Source organism: Scyliorhinus canicula, chromosome 18, assembly GCF_902713615.1.
Source record: "Scyliorhinus canicula chromosome 18, sScyCan1.1, whole genome shotgun sequence".
Taxonomy (NCBI): domain Eukaryota; kingdom Metazoa; phylum Chordata; class Chondrichthyes; order Carcharhiniformes; family Scyliorhinidae; genus Scyliorhinus; species Scyliorhinus canicula.
The window spans coordinates 14552613-14576875 of record NC_052163.1 but is presented as its reverse complement, the minus strand read 5'-3'; the positions used below and the strand labels follow the sequence as shown (position 1 = coordinate 14576875).

Here is a 24263-nt window from a genome sequence, read left to right as displayed (position 1 = left end):
TACTCATTCACAGAGTTTTGAAATTCAATTCCCAAAGCTTCAGCAAAAATCCCAGAATCACATGAATAAAAATGGAATTGGGCTCATTGTCAGTCTAAATCAATGAATTTAATTTATCTCTTGAAAGGCAGAAACAGGCCCTGACTCACTGAACAACACATCTTGTATCTTTGGAAGACACATCTCCATGCTAGAAAAAAATCATATTAGCCTGGAAAGAAGGCAGAAAAGAGGATCTTGGGCAGCATGGTGACTCAGTGGTTAGCACGGTTGCCTCACGACGCTGAGGTCCCAGGTTCGATCCCGGCCCTGGGTCACTGTCCGTTTGGAGTTTGCACATTCTCCCCGTGTTTGCGTGGGTTTTGCCCCCACAACCCAACGATGGGCGGGGTAGTGGATTGGCCATGCTAAAATTGCCCCTTAATTGGAAAGAATGAATTTGGTACTCTAAATTTATTTAAAAAAAAGAAAAGAGGATCTTTTGGAAATGCATTAGATATTTCTGCAGAACTATTCGAGCAAAATTGCTTTTGTAGCAAGACTGATAAAGGTTCCAGTGCCATGATTAATGCTTTCTCTGCAGATTGACTAGAGGTACTGTTGAACATGTTCAGATAGTGTTATGTTTGTTTTTTAGATTAAGGATCTCCTATACAAGGTTTTGAAAGAAAGGGCTAAGTGTCCAGATAATGAAGCTGAGACATCTTCTGTGAAAAACCGTCTGCAAACAGGCGTGCTACTCTTGTACCTGGCTGACGCTTACAGACTCGACATACAAAAATCTGATCTGTACATGGTTTGTGATCTTCTCTGCATACAGCAAAAATCAGCGAATAACCTTACTAAGGAATTTGAGGCACTTGAAGAAAGCTTCTATTTTAAGGAAAGGTAATAACTGTAAATAGAATGACAGCATTTAGTGGATTATGATGCTTGTGTCATGGTTGAACTTTAAAATTTGATTCTGTTTGGTCTTAAAATAAATGAGGTTATATAGTTTCTGTAGGAAAGTTATTCCAGTTCAATTCCCATTTGGGTCACTGTCTGCACGTTCTCCCCGTGTCTGCGTGAGTTTCCTCCGGGTGCTCCGATTTCCTCCCACGAGTCCCAATAGACGTGCTTGTCGGGTGAATTGAATATTCTGAATTCTCCCTCCGTGTGCCCGAACAGGCACCAGAATGTGGCGACTACGGAATTTTTACAGCAACTTCATTGCAGTGTTAATATAAGCCTACTTGTGACAGTAATAAAGATTATTATTAGAAGGGAATCCTGTTCCTGCTCAAAGTGTCATGGGATTTTATGCATTAATACGAACAGGCAGACCAGAAAGACAGCATTTCTGACACACTCTGCAGCACTCCCTCAGTGCTTCCCTGTAAACCTAGCTTTATGTTGATTTCTTGGTATCAGAATTTTATGGGGAAACCTGGTATTACGGTCTCGGACCAGCCACCAACAGTGGAAAAAAATGAAAATGAAAATCGCTTATTGTCACGAGTAGGCTTCAATGAAGTTACTGTGAAAAGCACCTAGTCGCCACATTCCGGCGCCTGTCCGGGGAGGCTGGTACGGGAATCGAACCGTGCTGCTGGCCTGCTTGGTCTGCTTTAAAAGCCAGCGATTTAGCCTTGTGAGCTAAACCAGTGGTTAGGATACTGGACAGAAACCCCAATATTTTATTTTAATTTTAAAAATTAATAAATTTTGAGTATCCAATTCTTTTTTTTCCAATTAAGGGCAATTTAATGTGGCCAATCCACCTACCCTGCACATCTTTGGGTGGTGAGGGTGAGACCCACACAGACACGGAGAAGAATATGCAAACTCCACACGAACATTGACCTGGGGCCAGATCGAATGTGGGTCCTTGGTGCTGTGAGGCAGCAGTGCTAACCACTGCGCGACCCTGCTGACCCTTATTTTAATTTTGCAAGACTGTGAGGAAAGGATACCTTGTTCCAGGAGTGATTTCATACAAAATAGGGATATGGTATATTAAAACAAACTTAATTACAAACACATTATTAAAATATCTTTAACATCACACAAGAAAATAGTTTACAGTTACCCCTGAAACAATGCTAATCGAGTAACACAATAACCCTTAACTGCTATCTTTATTTCCACTCAAAAACAAAACCAACTCTGATCCAATCCACTTTAAATATAGTCAGCATTCTGGAATACTTGTAAAGACTTGTCTTGAATAATTGAGAAAGAGAGATCTTTTGAGACTGCTTAAAGAAAAAGACCTGATACTTTGTGAGAATAATGCAAAATCTCTGGCTGTATTTCTTCAGAAATCTTCTCAGCTTGCATTCCAGCCAAAAATTAATTCTCTGAAAACCTCAACCCCATGCTCCTCCCATTAACTACATCATCTTGGGTGACAGGGTGACGCAGTGGTTAGCATTGTTGCCTACGGCACTGAGGACCCGGGTTCAATCCCAGCCCCAGGTCACTGTCCGTGTGGAGTTTACACATTCCCCCCCATGTTTTCGTGGGTCTCACCCCCACACTTAAAGATGTGCAGGATAGGTGGATTGGCCAAGCTAAATTGCCCCTTAATTGGAAAAAAAATAATTGGATACTTTAAATTTATAAAAAAAAACTACATTGTTTCACTAAACTGAACACAATGGGCTGAATTCTTTGCCATCGAGATTCTCCGTTTTGCCGGCAGCACGGGGGTTTCCCGACGGCGTGGGGCTGCCCCACAATGGGAAACCCCATTGACCAGCCGACGACACTGAGAAACCCGACGGCGTGCCACACCTGAAATCTGGTGCGGCAGGGCGGAGAAACCCACCCCCTGGGCGAGATTCTCCCATCGGGAGACTCAGTCCCGACGCCGGAGTGAAAACCGGAGTGTTTCACTCCGGCGATGGAGGCCACTCCTCGCCCCTATTCTCCCACCACCAGGGGGCTAGGTGCGGCGGCGCATCATTTACGCACGCCGGGCCATGGCTCCGCGTAAATTACGTGGCTGGCGCTGCGTAAATGACGTCACCCGCTCATGCGCAGGTTGGCCGGCGCCAACCCGCGCATGTGCAGTTGCCGTCCTCCCCGGGGGCGCTCCGCAAGAAATGTCGGATTGATCTTGCGGGACGGCGGAGGAAAGGAGATCCTCCTTCAGAGTGGCCGGCCCACCGATCGGTGGGCACCGATCGTGGGCCAGACCCCTTTTGAGCCCCCCCCCCCAGCATTCCCGCGCTGTTACTGCCAGCAGTGACCAGTTGTGGACGGCGCCGGCAGGAACCCGTCATATTGGGCAGGCCGCTCGGCCCATCTGGGCCGGAGAATCGCTGCTCGCACGTTGCAAACGGCGAGCAGCGATTCTCCGAGCGGCCAGCCGTGAACCTCGGCGCGCCGGTTTGCGGGGGGGGGGGGGGGGGAGAATTGCGCCTACTCCACAGGGAACCCTCTTAATATAAAATTAAAATTCCATTACCCCGAACTTTTACGATGTTTTAATTGTACCTATGGCTCAAAACAGCCTAGCTGGCTTGCAAACTAGGATTTTTAAAAACACTACTGCAGCAGCCATGCTCACACTAAACCAGGCTTTTAACCCTGACTGCACCAAATACATACAATACAATATATATGAAATTCCTGCAGCCATCACAAGGTGAATATCTTAATGTTAATGCAAATCCTCTATCTTGAGTCTCCAACCAGATTAGTGAATATACACATTTTTTGGAACTATATGGAGTATACCCATTTATGCACATTGAGCATTAGCCATTTTGGAAGAGCAATTGTGCATAGAGGTATTGCCAAAATTAAACCATGCAAAAGTACTGTATATCAGCGTAGAGCAATGTAAACTTCCACATCCTGTACAGATGGGGCCATTCTTCATCTTAGACAATTCTGTTTAACTTGGGTTCTTATTTTATGTACCAGAACAATACAGCATTAGAACTGAACAATATCTCTAGTTTCTGTATAATTTAGAATATAGAACATAGAACAGTACAGCACAGAACAGGCCCTTCGGCCCTCGATGTTGTGCCGAGCAAAGATCACCCTACTTAAACCCACGTAACCCGTATACCCGTAACCCAATAATCCCCCCATTAACCTTACACTACGGGCAATTTTAGCATGGCCAATCCACCTAACCCGCACATCTTTGGACTGTGGGAGGAAACCGGAGCACCCGGAGGAAACCCACGCACACACAGGGAGGACGTGCAGACTCCACACAGACAGTGACCCAGCCGGGAATCGAACCTGGGACCCTGGAGCTGTGAAGCATTGATGCTAACCACCATGCTACCGTGAGGCCCAATATCTTTAAGAATTATTTAAAAAATACCTTTTTAATCAAAAAAACATGTTCTTACTGAAAAATTAAGGCCTATTCTATACTATCATCTTGAAATTGTGGTTGGTTCAGAATTTCCAAGGCTTTCTAAATATCTCAGTGATGATTTGTTTTGGGGATCAGGACAACTGTGTACAAAGTAATTTGGAGAAACAACAAGGCAGTCTTCTTTCTAAGGGGGCAGCGCTTCTGGGGAAGAATTTTACGCCTCCCCTCCCCTCAAGGCAGGTTCTGAGACCGAGGGGTGGGGGAGCTTAAAATTTAATGTATGGGATTCCCACAGGAACCTCCCCACCCAAAGTTCACACTTGAGCGGGCAGGCCTCAGGCCAAAATCCTGCCCCCTCACCTATTAACTTTTACTGCTCAAACTCAATTTTTAGGCTGGTGGGTGTGGGTAGGGTGGGAAATGTACAAAAAAAAACACTTTTGCCCATCTTGGATAGCCTCACTCTGAAGGCTCCTTCCGAGTTGGGGTGACTTCCCCTCCAGAGCCATGATGCTCTGAGACTCCCTCTCACTCCTGGGACTTGCCTTCAGAAGAGTTCCAGGCAGAGTGATGTCGTACCAATTCTGGCCACTACAGCACTGTGCCTCACCGGGTTGGAGAGCTGTTGGCCAATCTGTTTGACCGACAGCTCTCACAGACTGGGCTTCCTTCCAAGGGAGGTCGGAAGTCCCGCCCACGTCCAAGCAACGTGCAAGTGAGCGTTAAACGGCAGTGGGATTTCGAGATGCGTTCCACCCTACCCTCGGGATGGTGCGAGTGCTGATTGCTTGCCATCCTCAAAATCCTACTCCTAGAGTGGTTGCTTGCCAAAGATAGACTTCTTTAAATACAACTTAAGAATTGCGTGATATTCTTAATGTGTGTCCTCAATGTAGCAAAGTTATGTAGGCTCTCAACTGGTCTGGAGCTTGCTTAGCAAGTTGATATGGTAACGCCTTCTTTTGGATCAACCATGTGATGTTATTCAGGAACTTGGCACCAATTTTCCCATTATATAAAACTTTTATTACATTTTTTCTGTATAAGCCAATTTTGAAATGCAGGGGTGAAGAAGCCTATCTTTGTATCCCAAGCTCTGAAGTTAATAGTAATGGACTATGCACTGTGGCTAAGGATAAGCTATAGTCTGGTGTCTTCTACAATTTAATACGTCAAAGCTGTGTAATAACCACAGTGCTACTTTAAGTAAATATGTTTTCCAAGTTTTAATATATCTGAAATTTATTTTTTATAGCATTGAAACTTTACTGCAGCAGATGATGGTCAGATGTATTGATGAAGGAATAATAAAATGGGTGCAAGTGATTCCAGTTTTCCATTTATTTGGTGTCTCATCCAATCCAGCAAACCCAGATCTTCCGGACACGAGTTTTAAATCTGAAGCCAGCTGGGCTGGACTTGATGGACTTCCATTTGTTAATTTCAGAGACCAATTTCAGTACAAAAAGCCAAGGTAAACCTTTTGTTTTAACCCATGAGGTCAGTTAGTATACAATATCCCTGGGGCCCTGTAGACAAATTGTTGCAGTTTCTCTGATGTTAAATTAACTTGTGTGAGTTAATTGGCAGGGAGTTAATTGGCAGGGTCCCTAATTAAGAATCTAGGATACAAGCACAAACTGGCAAACCCATTGTTCTTTATCTGCCATTCTGACCCATATTCTGACTCCTCTGTAGTGGAGATCTGCATAAATTTCTTAGCTGTAGGAAATATATATATTTTATATATAACTATATATTATGGGTGGGTGGGTGTGTGTGTATGAATGCGTATGTGTGTGCCCATCTACATAGTGTACATGTGTGTATGTTTCTACCTGTGTGTGTGCTGTTATGATCTCAGCTGCTGTTTATCATAGATAGCTAGATAGAATTTACAGTGCAGAAGGAGGCCATTCGGGCCATCAAGTCTGCACCGGCTCTTGGAAAGAGCACCCTACCCAAGGTCAACACCTCCACCCTATCCCCATAACCCAGTAACCCCACCCAACACTAAGAGCAATTTTGGACACTAAGGGCAATTTATCATGGCCAATCCACCTAACCTGCACATCTTTGGACTGTGGGAGGAAACCGGAGCACCCGGAGGAAACCCACACACACACGGAGAGGATGTGCAGACTCCGCACAGACAGTGACCAAGCCAGAATCGAACCTGGGACCCAGGAGCTGTGAAGCCATTAATACTGGACAAGTCCCAGAATGAAACCAGGCTTGATAAGATTGTAACTTATTTTAAACTGTGGAGGAAAGTTACAGAACAAATTTACAGGAATCTGCTGATAACCTTTAATACAAAGAATAAAATATTTATTAAAAAGAGAAATGTGAACTAAATTACACCACACAAAACAGTCGGAAAGAAAGCCCAAGACAGTTCAAATTCCCACTATTCCTTTATCCCAGCACCAGTGAAGAGTTGCCACTAGCTTTTTTTTTTTTTTTTTTTTATAAATTTAGATTAGCCAATTATTTTTTTCCAATTAAGGGGCAATTTAGCGTAGCCAATCCACCTACTCTGCACATTTTTTGGGTTGTGGGGGCGAAACCCACGCAGACACGGGGAGAACGTGCAAACTCCACACTGACAGTGACCCAGAGCCGGGATCGAACCTGGGACCTCAGCGCCGTGAGGCGGTTATGCTAACCACTAGGCCACCGTGCTGCCCGAGTTGCCACTAGCTTGACATAAAAGTTTCTCGCTTCGGGCTGGCACATTAAATAAGAAATAGAAACATTGGCAATAGAAACAATGGTAGACAATTAAGCAGCTAACTGGAGGAGGAGGATCCACAAATATCTCCATTCTCAATGGTGGGGAAGCTCAGCATTTGCAATTATCAAGAATGGATCATCCAACCTGGCCTCCTCCTGAGTTCCCCAGCATCACACATACAGTCTTCAACCAATTCAATTAACTCCCCGTGATCTCCTGAAAGAGTTTGGTGCCTTTTCGGGCTACAACATCAACATGAGCAAATGTGAGAAATTCCACTACCTGGGGATCCAAATTGCTCATGATTGGACGGGGATCCACAAATGGAACCTGACCAGTCCGACAGAGGAAGTCCAAAAGGACCTGCAGAGGTGGAACACACTCCCACTCTCTCTGGGAGGGAGAGTACAGACAATTAAAATGAACGTACTGCCCAGATACCTCTTTCCCCTAAGATCCATCCTGATCTATATTCCCAGCCTCTTTCAACTCACTGGACAAATTAATCATGGTGTTTGTATGGGGGGGGGGAGAATGCTAGGATCACAAACAAGGTCCTACAGAAAACAAAATCAAGGGGAGAGCTAGCCCCCCTAAACCTACAATTCTACCACTGGGCAACGACAGCGGAAAGAGTGAAGGGATGGACGAAGGAGCCAGAAGCCGAGTGGGTGCGCGCGGAGGAGGTCTCCTGCAAGGGGACCTCTCTCCGGGTCCTAGCCACGGCGGCACTCCCATCTCTGTCAAGAAACACTCCAGCCCAGTATCTGGGCAGCCCAATGGTGATAGCCACCCTCCAGACCTGGAACCAACTACGGCAGCAATTTGGACTTACCGAAACGTCCGACAAAGCCCCCATCTGCAATAACCACAGGTTCCCACCAGCACTCACCGACACCACCTTCAAAAGGTCGAGACAGGACAGGGAGACATTGACAGTCATATACACTGACGGCAGAGTCACACCACTGGAAGAACTAACGCAGAGATTCGAACTAACTAAAGGCAACAAATTCGGGTACCTGCAGCTTACAAAATTCTTACGGAAGGAGATGAGGACAAGCCCGCGACCACCACGACAGACACTATTAGAAGAGCAACTGGACGCAGACAGTCTAGGCAGAGGAAACTACTGATATGTACGAACGACTGCTAGAGAGGGCTGACACCGAACTGGACATGACGAGGAGGAAATGAGAGGAAGACTTGGGGTTCGAAATAGAGTGGGGATTGTGGAGCGAAGCACTGCACAGGGTCATCTCTACCTCCACATGCACGAGGCTCAACCTAATGCAGCTAAAACATAGAGCCCACTTTACCAGAACCTAAATGAGCAGGTTCTTCCCGGAGGTGGAGGATAGATGTGAACGGTGCCAAGGAGCCCGGCCAACCACACCCACATGTTCTGGTCTTGCCCCAGACTTGTGGGGTACTGGACAACCTTCTTCGAGGCAATGTCCAAAGTGGTGGGGATGAGGGAGGAGCCATGCCCGAAAGTGGCGGTCTTCGGGGTATCAGACCAGCCAGATCTCTTCATGGGGAGGAGGGCGGATGTCCTTGCCTTTGCCTCCATGATCGCCCGCCGTAGAATCCTGTTTGGTTGCCGATCAGCACCATCGAAAGTTACAGATTGGCTTTCTGACCTTTCGGAATTTCTCCAAATGGTGAAAATCAAATTCATCATCGTGGGTTGAAAGAGGGCATCCACAAAACATGGGAGCCATTCACCCAACTGTTCCAAGACCTGTTTGTGGCATATAAATAAATATAAACACATAAATAAATAGCCAGTTGCCAGGGAAAAATAGCCAGGACAAGACATATAGGAAAGCCGGGGGGGAAGGAGGGAAGGAGAGGAGTGCTGGTGTGAACCTGTGGGAGGGGGACGGGGGGGGGGGGGGGGGGGGGGAAGCAAGGAGAGGTAGCAACACTTAGCAAGAAAGGAAGAGAATGGGGGGCAGCAGTGAAGAAGGGAGGGGGGTGGTCGTCGAAGCTGGGGGAGGAGGGTACAGAGGATTGTACGCTGAGTCAGACGGTGACAAACTGTAAATAGAGAAACCTAAGAAGAAGCCTTTGGATACTGTACAATAAAGGAAAACGAACGGCAATGTACATAATTTTGAAAATGGCAATAAAAAGATTTTAAAAAGAAAATTAACTGTCTGTAATATCAGGAAACGGAAAGGAAAAGACTATTGGCCCTGACGACATCCAAGCAGTAATACTGAAGGCCTCTACTTCAGAACTAGCTGGGTCCCTCGCCAAGCAATTTCAGTATAACCACAACACTGGTGTCTACCCAATAATATGGGAAAGTGCCCATGTGTGCCATGTCCACACAAGAACAAGACATTCCGTTTCTACCCTATTAGCCTGATCTTGATCATCAGTGCTATCAAGAACTGAGTTTGAGATGTTATGCAAGACTGACTTCCCTTGACATCAATGCAAAGTGGGGGGGGGGGGGGGGGGGGGGGGGGGGGGGGCTGCAGGGGTTGTCACAGGACTGTCCATTGGTTAGAATCATACTTGGCACAAACAAAGAAGGTTGCGTTTGTTGGAGGCCAATCATCTCAACCCCAAGATATCACTGCAGCAGTCCCTAGGCTCCACTTGATCTTCCGTCCACCGTAAGATCAGAAGTGGGAATGTTTGCAGATGATTGCACAGTGTTCAGAACCATTTTTAACACCTCAGATACTGAAGCTGTCCATGTGCACATATAGGACGACCTGGACAACTTTGAGGCTGGGGCTGATAAATTGCAAGTAATGTTTGTACCACACAAGTGCCAGGCAATAACCATCTTCAACATTAAGGAATCTAACCATCTCCCTTTGATATGGGAGGATCCCTCCCACCCGGCTTACTCACTTTTCCAACTTCTTCCATCGGGCAGGAGATTCAGAAGTCTGAGAACACGGACGAACAGACTCAAAAACAGCTTCTTCCCCACTGTCACCAGACTCCTAAACGACCCTTTTCTGGACTGTCCTCATTAATACTACACCCTGTCTGCTTCATCCGATGCCAATGCTTATGTAGTTACATTGTATATATTGTGTAGCCCTATTATGTATTCTCATGTACTTTCTTGAATTCTGTTCAATTCCCTTTCTTCCAATGTACTGAATGATCTGTTGAGCTGCTTGCAGAAAAATACTTTTCACTGTACCTCGGTACACGTGACAATAAACAAATCCAATCCAATCCAATACTCAATGGCATTACTAGCGCTAAATCCCCCACCATCAGCCTCGCGAACATGGACTAGCCTTATAAATGTCGCTCCAAGAGCAGGTCAAAGGCTGGGAATTCTGCGCTGGGTAACTCCCTCTGACTCCCTATAGCCTGCCTACAATCTGGAAGGCACTAGTGTGATAGGCTATTGTCATTTGTCTGGAATGAGTGTGGCTCCAACAACATAAGAACTTCAATACAATCCAGGATAAAGCAGCATGCTTGACCACTACCCCATTCACTCCCTCCACTACTGATGTGCAGCAACAGTGTATACTGTGTACCAGATGTGTACCAGATGCATCCCAGGACTCCATCGACAGCTCCTTCCAATCCCGTGACCTCCACCGCCTAAAAGGATAAGGGCAGCAGCCACATGGGAACACCACCATCTACATGATCCACTCCAAGTTGCACACCGTCCTGACTTGGAACTACATTGCCGTTCCTTAACTGTTGCTGGGTCAAACTCCCTTCCTAACAGCACTGTGAACATACCTACACCAAAAGACTGCAACAGCTCTAGAAGGTGGCTCACCATCTTCTCGACGGCAATTATGGATTAACAGTATACGAACAAATAATCCCAGGTTTGATCCCTAATTTATGTTGAGTTAGTTGATCTCATAGCAGGCATTGCTGCTGGCATAGGTGTTTCCAGGCTGTTGAGTATAAGTTAATGTGTCTACCGTTTGTCTATTCAACAACCACTGAGCTTTGTGAATATGATATAATGATCTGTATAGTTGAATAGCTATATTCACTGCCAAGGTTCATGAAATGAATGGCATCTGAGTAATGCATCAGATGCTGCATCAGATTATAATTACTGTTGGCAGTGGGCATTCAGAAAACTGATTAGAGAAGGTGGAAATTGTTGATTGCCTCTACATTGCTATTTATTTTCATCAATGTCTGAATCTAATTCATACATTAAGTGAAACTTTGAAACTCTTGGACCAGCGAGCAATGTACCTTTCAACAATCTAGGCCAACCATTTAAATTGTACAATTTTAAGAACATTTTCATATTTCTGGCATGCCTTAAAATAAGCTCCTTTGAAAATGCTCATCATTCAGTGTGCACAATGACGTGATGGATTTAACTTTTTGTGAATTATTTTATGAAGGGACCTGCTTGAACTGATGTGCAAAAATAAGCACTTGATGACAGTAGATAGACTGTTGATCCGATCTTGGTTCAGTTTGTTGTCAATGGAAGCTTTGCCAGAGTACTTAAAAATGATGACTCCTGATCTACTCGATATCCTACAAGGAATCTTTCAGAGAGTGAAGAGTGGCTATATTTTACGCAGAAATGAGGTTTGTGTTTTGAGACAAGTGGTATGCTTAATGCTAGTTCAAGGCAAGCCAAGTTTTTAAAAATAAATTTAGAGGACCCAATTTTTTGCCAATTAAGGGGCAATTTAGCATGGCCAATCCACCTGGCCTGCACATCTTTGGGTTGTGGGGGTGAAACCCACGCAAACGGGGAGAATGTGCAAACTCCACGCGGACAGTGACCCAGAGCCCGAATCGAACCTGGGACCTCGGTGCCACGATGCAGCCGTGCTACCCATTGCGCCACTGTGCTGTCCTGGACAAGCCAAGTTACAGATTCCTTCCCCATACCTAATTTTACTTGTAACTTCTGATTCTGATAATTTGATCTCAAATCTATAATTGCCTTTATACCTTGCCTTGGAATCTTAATCCCTGTCCCTGTTTTTGGGGTTAAACATTTTAGCCACAAATTTGAGAATTTGAGCATTTACTTTTTAAAATTAATGCACTGAATGATTCAAATGCATTGGCTGCTTGGTCGCTTGATTTCTATATGAATTTCATTCATCTATTGGAACAAAATTGGCTTTAATACTCTTCTATAAATCACAATGTGTATTCTTTATTGTCTGAAAATGAGCAATTCAACTGGTAAAATAATTTAAGTCATATAATGCTTCGAATTATTTACTGGAAGCATTATCACTTGTATTGTGGTAATGCTTCTAAAATAACGATATAATGCTTTTAGCAATCTTACAATGTATAACTCCAGTTTTTGTGGCATTGTATTAATTCACACATTGTGTTCATATCTAAGTATTGTATTAATGACCCATGATGTGAATATTGTAGTTGGATTTTATTATGAAAGCATTTTAGTGTATTGGTAAACTTAATTTTGATTCTGTTTTTGCTTTTATCTATATTATGCTTGTAGCATTTCGAAAACCTGTTGAAATATGTAAAAGAAACTGTGGATAGTCATCAAAGAAGGTACATCCGTTTCTAATACTATATCTATCTGATCTGCCTTATTTAAAGAGTGTTATTGTACATACAGACATTCCTAAGGTGAGAGAATTGTCCGCTTAGGGGAGATTGAATACTATACCTGTTTTCTCTAGAGCTTAGAATAATAAAGGACGACCTCATTGAAACACATAAAATTCTTAAAGGGGCTTGATAGGCTAGATTCTGTGAGGGTGTGTCCCCACTGGGGAGTTTGAAATAGAGACCACGATCTCAGAATAAAATGCCGAGCATTTTAGGACTGAGGTGAGATATCTCTTCACTCAAAGAATGGATCAGTAGAATTCTCTAACCTGGAGGGCTATGGATGCTCAGTCATTGAGCATATTGAAGGACATGCGGGTAGTGTGCAAAGGTGGATTTGAAGCAAAAGATTAGCCAATGAAATGAAAATCACTTATTGTCACAAGTAGGCTTCAATGAAGTTACTGTGAAAAGCCCCTAGTGGCCACATTCTGGCGCCTGTTCGGGGAGGCTGGTACGGGAATTGAACCTTGCTGCTCGCCTGCCTGGGTCTGCTTTAAAAGCCAGCGATTTAGCCCAGTGTGCTAAACCGGCCCCAATTTATTGAATGACAGAGGAGATTTGAAGGCCACCTGGTTTACTCCTCCTATTCCTTATGTTTCTATCTGCCTTTAGCATCATAAATACATTAGCCACTGGCCTTGTGGTGAATTGAATTTCTTGATTGCATTTTGGTGCCCAACAATGAACACAGGATGATGGGTCTGCAGCCAACTTCACTAAGAAAATAAAACATAGTTATATAAAATGGTTGCAGTATTTGGTGTCACAATGTTTTCAAGTTACAAAGCAGCATCTTTCAGCAAATTTATTTTTTGAATCTTCCTCAAATTTCAGTTCCCCTTTTATCAATTCTAATGTTACTTGATATGCAAGCTTTGCTGTATAATGATGGTTTTAAGTGTACTTTGGAACTGAAAGCCTACCAGAATGGGGCATGTAGAGAAAGCGTCTTTCCACGATACTGGATGTTTATTGCTCAGCAAAGCATTTGGGATCTTAGGCTTCATAGATAAGGACATTGAGTTCATAAGCAGTTATTCTGAACCTATATAAGGCTCTGGTGCCACTTCTGGTGACCACATTTTAGGAAAGATCCCTGAAAAGGTGCAAAGGAGATTTACCAGGGCGATTCCAGGGAAGGGGACTTTAGTTTAAGGTTAGGTTGAAAATGCTCCTGATGTTCTCCTTGGAGCAAAGGAGATTGAGGAGAGAGTTGATTGCAGTATGGGCTAGGATAAAATAAATAAGGAAAAGCTCATCCCATTAGTTGATGAAACATAATTTAAGATTTTGGGCAGGATATGCAGGGAGAATGTGAGGAAGAACTCTTTACGCAGTGAATGGTATTGACCTGAACTCACTGCCTACTCTGCTGGTGGATGCAGAAACAATCAATGATTTGAAAAGAAAATTGGATTGGCACTGGAAAGTAATAAACTTGCAGGGCTATGGGGACTGAGCTGGATTATCCTGCAGTGAACTGGTATGGGCTCGGTGGACCGAACGACCTCTTCCTGTGCCGTCAATGGCACTATTGCTTCCCCCAAAGACGGTGATTGAAGGAATCCAAGATGTCAAAACTAGTTTTAATATTTATATTAGAACTTTCGTACAAGTGAAAATAATTGTAACTATCTAGAAAACTTAATTTTGGTTTTAATGAGAATATTACAACATTAAGTGTTGCAACTTTGAAGAATGTTCACTACTCTAGATATGGTCACCTGATGCAGGAAATCATATTGGGAGAAAGTGTTGGCAGAGTTGAAGTTGTCAGAAAGATGAAAGAATCAGAAAGGGATGATTTATGGGCTGGTTTAGCTCAGTGAGCTAGACAACTGGTTTGTCATGCAGAACAAGGCCAGCAGTGCGGGTTCAATTCCCGTACCAGCTTACCCGAACAGGCGTCGGAATGTGGCGACTAGGGGCTTTCCCCAGTAACTTCATACTTGTGACAATAAAAGATTATTATTAATCTTTTGAGAGCGAGATTATAAATGTCTGTGAAATTCATATCATGTAAATGACATGTGAATATAAATCTGTACTTGGGATGTGGGTGTATGTACATTGCATTTCTTTAGCTGCTGTGGGATAACGTATAATGTGAGGAAAAAGACTAACGTAAAAGGTTAAATGACGTGTCCCAAGTATGTTCGTGCAGGTTTTGATTTTCATTCTGCCCACTTAAATTTAAGTGAGGTAACGTTGGGTGTTAATTGATAGTGAATACCTAATAATCTGCCATTTAATACACTTCCATACATTGCAACCTATCACTGTGCCAATAGTTTTCTGTCACTATTTGAATTAAAAAAACTGTATCTGATCATTGCCGGTCTTGAATCAATTAGTCTTTCTAATTAGTTTTACTTTATAAAGGTAATTGCAAATGTATATTGTTTTGAGAAATGTATCTCAATGTTTCCACTTCTAGTGATCTTGGTGGTGAACATATTGAAGCGTGCATGAAGATCAGTTTGAAAATCCATGAGAAGATATGTAAATCTCGAGCATTGAGCGGTGTAGAAATGATTACCATTTCTATTGGGTTAATCAGCAAGCTTTCTGAATTAAAAAAATCCTCACTAAAGGCATCAGTAAAAACAAATACACAGGTGAAACAGCCGATATAATAACTTATGGTTCAAATCATTGAAATTGTCGATTTATATTTCATAATAAAAAATAATTTTCTTAATTGTTTGTGTGCAATGTTGGATATTCTGTAAAATTGGACGATGGTGAAGGGAGGCACGGTAGCATAGTGGTTAGCACTGTTGCTTCACAGCACCAGGGACCGGGTTCGATTCCCAGCTTGGGTCACTGTGCGGCGTCTGCACATTCTCCCTCTGTCTGGATGGGTTTCCTCCGGGTGCTCCGGTTTCCTCCCGCAAGTCCCAAAAGACGTGCTTGTTAGGTGAATTGGACATGTGAATTCTCCCACTGTGTATCCGGACACATGCCGGAATGTGGCGACGAGGGGATTCTCACAGTAACTTCATTGCAGTGTTACTGTAAGGCTACTTGTGACACTAATAAAGATTATTACTAGAAATTTCTAATTTGTTTTAAGGAATGCTGTTAGATAGTATAACATGGGATGGTTACAGCACAGAAGGAGACCATTCAACCCATCATGTCCACGCCAGCTCGCTGCAAGATAATTAATTCAATTCTCTTTTGAAGGTTTTGATTGAATCTACTTCCATCACAGGCGCAGGCTGAGCTTTCCAGATTCAAAGCATTCACTCCATTAAAGGGGTTTTCATTCTGCTACTGTTGATTTTACTACTTGCCTTAAATTGGTCTTCTTTGTTTCTACATACTTCCGTCAGCAGAAACTATTTCTCCCCATCTGCTCTTCCACATCTCCCATACATTTGTACACCTCTGTCAAATCAGCGGTATTCTCGACTCCAAGGAGATCAGCCCCAGCTCCTTCAATCTATCCACATAACTGAAGTTCCTTGTCTCTAGAATCATTCTGATGATCCTTCACACAAATATAGACGTACCAATTAGGAGCAGAAATAGGCCACTCAGTCCTTTCAGCTTGCTCCACCATTCAACGAGATCATGGTGGATCTGGACTCTTCCGTAGAAATATTCGAAGCCATATATATTTTTTTCTTCTTTTTGGTAAATAGGCAACAGGTTTAGACAAAGGATCTGGATCGGTGCAGGCTGGGAGGGCCGAAGGGCCTGTTCCTGTGCTGTAATTTTCTTTGTTCTTTGACATTGCTTCCACAGCCTTTTGAGGGAGAGTTCAAAGATACTTAGTCTCCAGAGAAAAATCTAATTTCTCACCCACATGGGTAACCATCAGTCTGGCTCTCCTCTCTCCCTTAGTGTTTTCCCCCCCTCGCAGTGTGTCTGAGTATGTGTATCCCCTCTCGCAATGTGTGTCCGTATCTCCTCCTGTGTCAGTGCATGTCTATGCCTCCCCCTGTCTCTGTGTGTGTGAATCTCTCTCTGCCTCTCTCTCTGTCTCTGCGTGTCTGTTTCTCGTGTCTGTCTCTGTGTCGCTGTCTGTCTGTCTCTCTGTGTCGCTGTCTGTCGCTCTGTGTCGCTGTCTGTCTGTCTGTCTCTGTGTCGCTGTCTGTCTGTCTCTGTCTCTCTTTCCCTTTATTTCTCTTTCTCTCTCCCTTTCCCCCCTCACCCCTCTCCCTCTCTTCAAAGCGCCAGGGACCCGGGTTGGATTCCTGGCTTGTGTCACTGTCTGTACGGAGTCTGCACGCTCTCCCCGTGTCTGGTGGGTTTCCTCCGGATGCTCCGGTTTCCTCCCACAAATCCCGAAAAACATGCTTGTTATATGAATTGGATATTCTGAATTCTCCCTCCGTTTACCCGAACAGGCGCCAGAATGTGGTGACTAGGGGAACTTCATTGCAGTTGTGACACTAATGAAGATTATTATTATTAAACGGCTACCTCCGTTTCATGCACTTATTATGATAGCGCTTTAACTCAGTCTTTGAAGGGATAAGTCAGTGAACACTTTTAAAAAAAACTTAGATTGCAGATGAGAAATTTCAAAATGAAGAAGGCCCAACAATGCAAAGCACTGAAATATTCCTAAACAAGGCTTTGGAAAATACAAGAAGTTGGCTGAAAGATGTCCTTAACACAAGTGGATATGAATTTGGTATTTCGATCAAACAACGTGAACTCCAGGTAAGGCCATTTTGTGATAAGACCTAAATTAATTTCTCCTGAAGTGTAAATGGTCATGGAATATGGGATTTAGCCTCATGGCAATAGTTTGGGCACAATTGCTAAAATTATTATTTATTAATTTATTTGTTGCTTTTGAGATTAACTTTTGCTTCATTTTAACTGTTCAATAAATGAAATAAGAACTGTTTAAGCTTATTTTATTTGGGATCTTAACTAAGCGAAGCTGAGTAGAATCTTCGGCAGCAGCACACCCCTCCCCGATGAACTCAATGCATTCTATGTTCGTTTCGAGCAAGAAACCATCAAACCAGTGTCAATTGCCCCAGCAGCCTTGGACACACCCATACCCACCACCACAGCATCCAAAGTCAGATCAGCCTTCTTGAAAGTGAACCCTTGGAAAGCAACGAGTCCTGATGGAGTCCCTGGTCAGATCTTGTGTGGACCAATTGGCGGGTGTGTTAACGGACGGCTTCAATCTCTCCTTACTCCGTTCCGAGGTTCCCACCTGCTTCAAAAAGACCACCATCATAGACCAAAGAAGAACCGGGCAACGTGCCTCAATGACTACTGTCCGGTGGCCTTGACATCGATCATTATGAAGTGCTTCGAGAGGTTGGTCATGACACACATCAACTCCATACTCCCAGAATGCCGTGATCCACTGCAATTCGTGTACCGCCACAACCGGTCCACAGCAAACTGCATCTCCCTGGCACTATACTCATCGCTGGAGCATCTCGACATCAAGGGCTCCTACGTCATACTCCTATTCATTGACAACCTCCCCTTCAACACCATAATCCCAGCCAAACTTCTATCAAAGCTCCAAAACCTAGGACTTGGCTCCTCCCTCTGCAACTGGATCCTCGACTTCCTGACCCATAGACCACAATCAGTAAGGATAAACAACAACACCTCCTCCACGATAGTCCTCAATGCGTCGATGATATGACCAAGAAAGCACAACAGCGCCTATACTTCCTCAGGAAATTAGGGAAATTCATCATGTCCATGTTGACTCTTACCAATTTTTACAGATGCACCATAGAAAGCATCCTATCTGGCTCCATTGCAATCTGGTATGGCAACTACCTGACCCAACTACAGAGAGTTCTCAATACAGCCCAGTCCATCATACAAACCCGCCTCCCGTCCATTGACTGTCTACACCACCCGCTGCGTTGGGAAGGCGGGCAGCATGATCAAAGACACCTTCTACCCAGGTTATTCTCTCTTCCAAACTCTTCCATTGAGCAGAAGATACAAAAGTCCGAGAACACGCGTTAACAGGTTCAAAAACATCTTCCCCGCTATTATCAGACTCCTGAAAGACCCTCTTATGGACTGACCTGATTTCTTCACACATCTTCTCTACTGATTAGTACTACATTCCGTCTGCTCATCCGATGCCTGTGTCTATGTATTTACATTGTGTATTTATGTATGTCCTATTTTTTTTTCAAGTATGAACGATCTGTCTGGACTGTACGCAGAACAATACTTTTCACTGTACCTCGGTACGTGTGACAATAAATCAAATCCAAATCCAACTGAATGGTTTGAAACCAGTAATAGATTGATTCATGATAATATAATAGAAGTAATATCATAGGAAGGGACACAACTAGTGTCCTGCAAAGTGAGTTAGTAAAATTAGGTGTTACATTACTGCCCTGAAAGCGCTATTTGTTAATCTCTAGTGTCAACTGCTTCTCATTTTAGGAATGATAAATTAAGGGAGTTTAATGTATCGCTAAAGAATGCTGATAGAAAGAAGATGTTCAGGTTCCTGGGACATTGAGACAAGTTCTAGGACAGGAGTGTAATGTACCTGTTCAACAAGCTTCAGCTGAAGAAGGCTAAGACCAATGTCCTAGCTTTGGAGAATAGCACAGTGGTGGCAGGTTTAAACATAGGTGATTTTACTGTTTCTTGAATTCATAGAACGAAAGCTATGATTGGCACAATAGGCTGGATTCTCCAATAATGGGGATATGCCCCCACTCCAGTGAGAGCCTCCCACCCCCAAACCCGATGAACAATAACCCTGCCCTCCATCAGGGCGGCTGCGGACTGATTCCGCAGCTGCCACTGGCCGTTCCCGACAGGCAAAACGTGGTTAGAACCACGCTGTCGGGAACTCAACTCGGTTAGATTTTGTTGGAGAACCGCTGGGGCCTCTGTCAATAACCCGCAACCCGTAGACAATGCACGCGGTACCGGAGAATCACTTGAGCGGCGGCGCACCGAATTTTGGCGCCACTGCCCATTCTCCGCTCCTGCGCTGATCACTATTTCGGCGTGGAGGCTCGGAGAATTACGCCCAATATCTCCCTAAATACAATACCTTTTATTGAGAATTTAGAACAAAACTTTTTCAATTAAATCGTTGATTGAACATCTGAGGGGCAGCTGTGAGATGACTGTAGGCCACATAAGAGTGATCTTTGACTGAGATTCACCAGTACTCTTCCCATTGATGCGCATCTTCTCTGAGTTTCAATCAAATCGTGCAGTTGCCCACAAATGGTAAATCTGAGATGATTGTCGGTTGCTTAACAATGTTTGCCAGAGGTCTTCCTGCTAGACTCTCCAGGAGACCTCCCATCGATACGTATCTTCTTCCTTCTTGAGCAGGTTCCTTCCTTTTTTTGAAAAATTCTAAACCAAACAAATTCGGTTTTTGCACTACCCCATTCATCTCCATGTTAATAAAAGCAAAGTACCGAGGCTGCCTAAGATCTGGAATAAAAACAGAAAATGCTGGAAAACCTCTGCTCCGGCAGCATCATTGGAGCGAGAAACCGAATTAAGATTTCGAGTCCAATATTCTGAAAAATACATATCGGGGGCACAACGTTAATAGTTTCTCACTCCACAGATGCTGACAAACCTGCTGAGGTTTCCCTTCACTTTCCGTCTTTATTCCAGATCTCCAGCATTCAAAGTATTTTGCTTTTATTAACATATGGAAGGAAAATGAGGGATGGGGAAAAACTGAGTTTATTTCGGTTTTGAATTTATTTGAATTTTTAAAAAAAAGGAAGCACTGCTATTTCAAAGTGTGTCAAGTACCATCACTATTTAAATTTAGGTGAACGTAGCAGCCCACATAACAAGGTCTGACAAACAGCATTGAGGTAATAACCAGCTAATCTCGTTTAGCAATGTTGGTGGAAGGATAAATATTAGCCAAGATTTTGGACATGTACAGATAAAGGTGTATTTGAATAAAATACTCTCTATTCATTTATAAAGGTGTGGGTCACACTTGTATCGTTAGACTTGGGAGACAAAGAATGGACTTCCATATGGAGGGAAGGACTCTTGAGTGATCTGGAAGGACGGGTAAAGAAGGTAGTGTATCAGATATCCAAATGTAGGTCACGTGTCTGAATGTTAAGATTTTAAATTATCTATCTGCCATTCCTTAACACATTGACTAATTCTACATTAACATTTGATCAAAGTCAACAGCCCTGTGACATCTCTTCCAGGTGCAAACACGAGAACGTGAGGGGATAAAAAGGGAGTACAACGGTGAAGCTCTAATGTGTTTTCACCTGATATTTCTCGCGTATTTCCAAAGAGCATCCTTGGTGGAAATTGGAGTCAAAATGCTGAGGCCAACTGCAGACTTGCACCTACAGAGGCTAGGCAACTCAATACACACCAAGAATTGACTTTGAGGCATTTCTGATTTGTATGTCTGCACATACAACATGGTGCACATGCACCCACTGTGCCATTGTGAGAACTCTGCATGTATAAAGCATATTCTTGGAAAGGAAAATACTCTTAACTGCAGATGTCTTGCACTCTATATTTGTACCCTTATGTGGTACTCTGGCTATTGTGCTTAATCTGTTGGAAATAATTTGTAACATTAATGGCTGGAAGGATACAATTCCCGTACCAGCCTCCCCAGACAGGCGCCGGAATGTGGCGACTAGGGGCTTTTCACAGTAATTTCATTGAAGCCTACTCGTGACAATAAGCAATTTTCATTTTTTCATTTATGAACTTCTGAAAAGTTAGCAGGCACTTAATTCCTGCTACACAAAAGAACTAATATGGCCAGTTCTTTCAGCAGGAAACATGAAATATTGCCAGTGTTGCACAAGGACTTGAATAGTGTTAGCCATCTGTCCATTTTTAAAATGTTTTTGCAATCCTATTCCAGATTGAGGCATCAAAATAACAACATACCTTTTCTTTTTATCAGGAGCGTCCTCAACATCAGATAGAAATTTACTGCCAACAGATTGAGGAGTTGAGCAGCTTGCAGCCTTTGGTTGCAAAATGTTTTGAGAATTGTGCACTTGATGCTGTCCATTCCATATGTCAGGTATCAACAGTCAAAATTAGATGGTTAATCAATCAATCAAAATTAGATGGTTAATCAATCAATCAAAATTAGATGGTTAATATTCATACTTTTCAAAGACTAGTTCATACTTTACCTGCTACTTTTTTGTATTTTGCCCCTTCTAGGACAAGTCTGAGGCAAGACTTTTAGATCATTTATTTCATTATAATTTGAGCAAATTTGGAAAGTTGGTGTCAAAAATAATTGAAAATTCTTGGCCTAAGAACCTTGATGGAAATTTTTTGGACGATCGTGATTCAGTTGTCCAGCATTTACTTGATTGGTCAGCGACAAGAACTATCTTTAAATTGCAAGGTATGGGAACAATATTAGTATGTTTAATTTACTTGGTAATGGTAATTGTGCATGGCCTTTAACCTGAGTCCTCCAGTGACCCACCAGGAAGTATAGATATTTTAAATGCAGAATCCTGATGCCCCTTTTTCTGGAATGTCCATTATACTTCGTTTCAGCTGCTCATAGTCACAATTATCCCAGTTCTTCTCCGAGGTGCTCGTTCATTTTTCTTCTCCGCTGTCAACTTTTTCCTGTATTGCCTTCTCCCTTTTGTCTTTTATGCTCCAAAGGGATAATTTTTTGACTTTTGTGTCTCATGGACAGTCTTGCATGCTGGAAGCACCAAGTTGAAATAATATAGCGTAGGTCAGACTTGTCCAACTGTTTCACTCGAGGGACAACATTTACATACTTCTCTCACTCAAATTTTAGAAAGAAACTGTTTGGAGGACCAGCACCAAGTAGGATCCTCCAGTGAAACTAGATCTTGAACTGGATTTTGAAAACTGGTGAAGGGGGGGGTCACATGGAGGGGCTTCACATCCGGCCCCAGGGCCTTACTTTGGACAAACCTACCCCCATCTTAACTACTTATCGACCTCATATATTCAAAACTGAAGGTACCCTCCTGTCACTTACCTCCGATCCCATGCTACTGCCCTCCTCCAAGTCAGCTTTTACTCCAAGCTTACTCATAATTTCTCCCCCACCCCCATTTCCTCCTTTTTCTCCCCATCCTGTTCTTGAAGACAACTTGTTCGTTTTGATTTCTTTTCATCCAATATTCCAATCTGATCATAAGGAATTGGAACAGGAGTTTAAAAAATATTCTTTTAAAAAATGTGGATGTTGCTGGTCATTTATTGTTCATTCCTCCTTGCTCTTGAGAAGCTGGTATTGAGCAGCCATCTTGAACCACTGTAGCCCATGTGATGTAGGTACCCCCACAGTGTTGCTCGTTCTGGGTGAGTGTGCTTTACACTCAATTTGGCTCTGTTTCGTTCCTTAGCTCTAGAGTCGCCAGGTATCGTTAAGATACCGCCACAGGTTTCAAGTTCAAGTTCAGACCAATAACTCAATACACCAGTTAGTAAGTTCAAACAAGACATGTTTATTATACTAGTTATCTACTAATTGTGCATATAAAACTACAAGACTAGGCTAATCCTACCACTAACAGGCCAATACTTATCTGGAATAAGGGAACTGCCGGATCAGGGAACAACCACCTCTTGCTTTGTCCTGGTTCTGCAGGCTTCCAGTCGGTGTGGACTAAAGGGGTCAGGAGTGTCTACTCTCGTAGCGTGCGTTGTATGACACTTACTTGATGGCGGCTGCCGACCAGGCCTCTCCTTCTCAAGGTCTTCAGCTGCAACGGTGTTCTGCTGGGAGGGATGGCTGGTCAAGGAGAGGCTGGCTAAAAGAGCGAATCAGTTCTGGGACCTGTCTTTTATAGGTCCCAGGGGCTTTGTTTCCTTCAGGGCGGACCCTCTATAAACCTGCAATCGATTGGTTCTTTTCCCAATCGATTGATTTGAATTTCCCCAATAACGGGCTGTCCCTCGATCACCGGCCGATTCCTTACACCTTATTGGTCTTAGGCTCTACTGGCGGCGGAATGCCTGGCCTTCCATAGAATGTTTAACTGTTGTGTCCATTGTGCCTGGGAATCACCGTAAATCGCTTCATTAATATGCGCAGCTTGTTAGTTACAATTCTGTCGGGTTTCTGTGGCAGCTAGAATACAGGGGATTCTGCAGACTGCTGGTTTCTTTGCCAATGTCCATTTTACCCTGCAATCTTTGTGTTCTTCCATTTTGTGTGAGAAAGTGGCCAACCCAGGTGGCTACAACAGTGCTGTTAGGGAGGTTCCAGGATATTGACCCAGCAACAGTGAAGGAACAGTGACATAGTTTCAAGTCAAGATGGTGTGTGACTTGGAAGGGAACTTGCAGATGGTGGTGTTCCCATGTGTATTGTGCCTTGTCTTTCTGGGTGGTAGACGTCGAGGGTTTGGAAGGTACTGTCGAAGGATCCTTGGTGAGTTGCTGCAGGGCATTTTGTAGATGTTGCATATGGCTACCAAAGTGCTTTAGTGCTGAAGGAGTGAATGTTGTAGATGGTAGCTGGGGTGCCAATCAAGCACGCTGCTTTGTCCTGGATAGTGTTCAATGTCTGGAGTGTTGCTGAAGCTGCACTCATCCAGGCAAGGGGAAAGTTTTCCTTCACAGTCCTGACTTGTGCCTTGTAGATGTTGGACAGGCTTT

At 43.6% G+C, this 24263-nt stretch overlaps 1 protein-coding gene across 4 annotated transcripts in view; it reads left to right on the top strand.

The window, feature by feature from the left end:
• Positions 1–24263, top strand: part of LOC119953583 (E3 ubiquitin-protein ligase rnf213-alpha-like) — a 198139-nt gene that overhangs the window by 63909 nt on the left and 109967 nt on the right. For all 4 annotated transcript variants that reach the window (XM_038777977.1, XM_038777979.1, XM_038777980.1 and 1 more), the window contains 9 exons: positions 638–888; positions 5583–5801; positions 11435–11627; positions 12529–12584; positions 15085–15265; positions 17166–17324; positions 20589–20687; positions 21556–21678; positions 21825–22014. In XM_038777977.1, the coding sequence (XP_038633905.1) occupies positions 638–888; positions 5583–5801; positions 11435–11627; positions 12529–12584; positions 15085–15265; positions 17166–17324; positions 20589–20687; positions 21556–21678; positions 21825–22014 (1471 nt within the window). The remainder of the gene's footprint in view (positions 1–637; positions 889–5582; positions 5802–11434; positions 11628–12528; positions 12585–15084; positions 15266–17165; positions 17325–20588; positions 20688–21555; positions 21679–21824; positions 22015–24263) is intronic.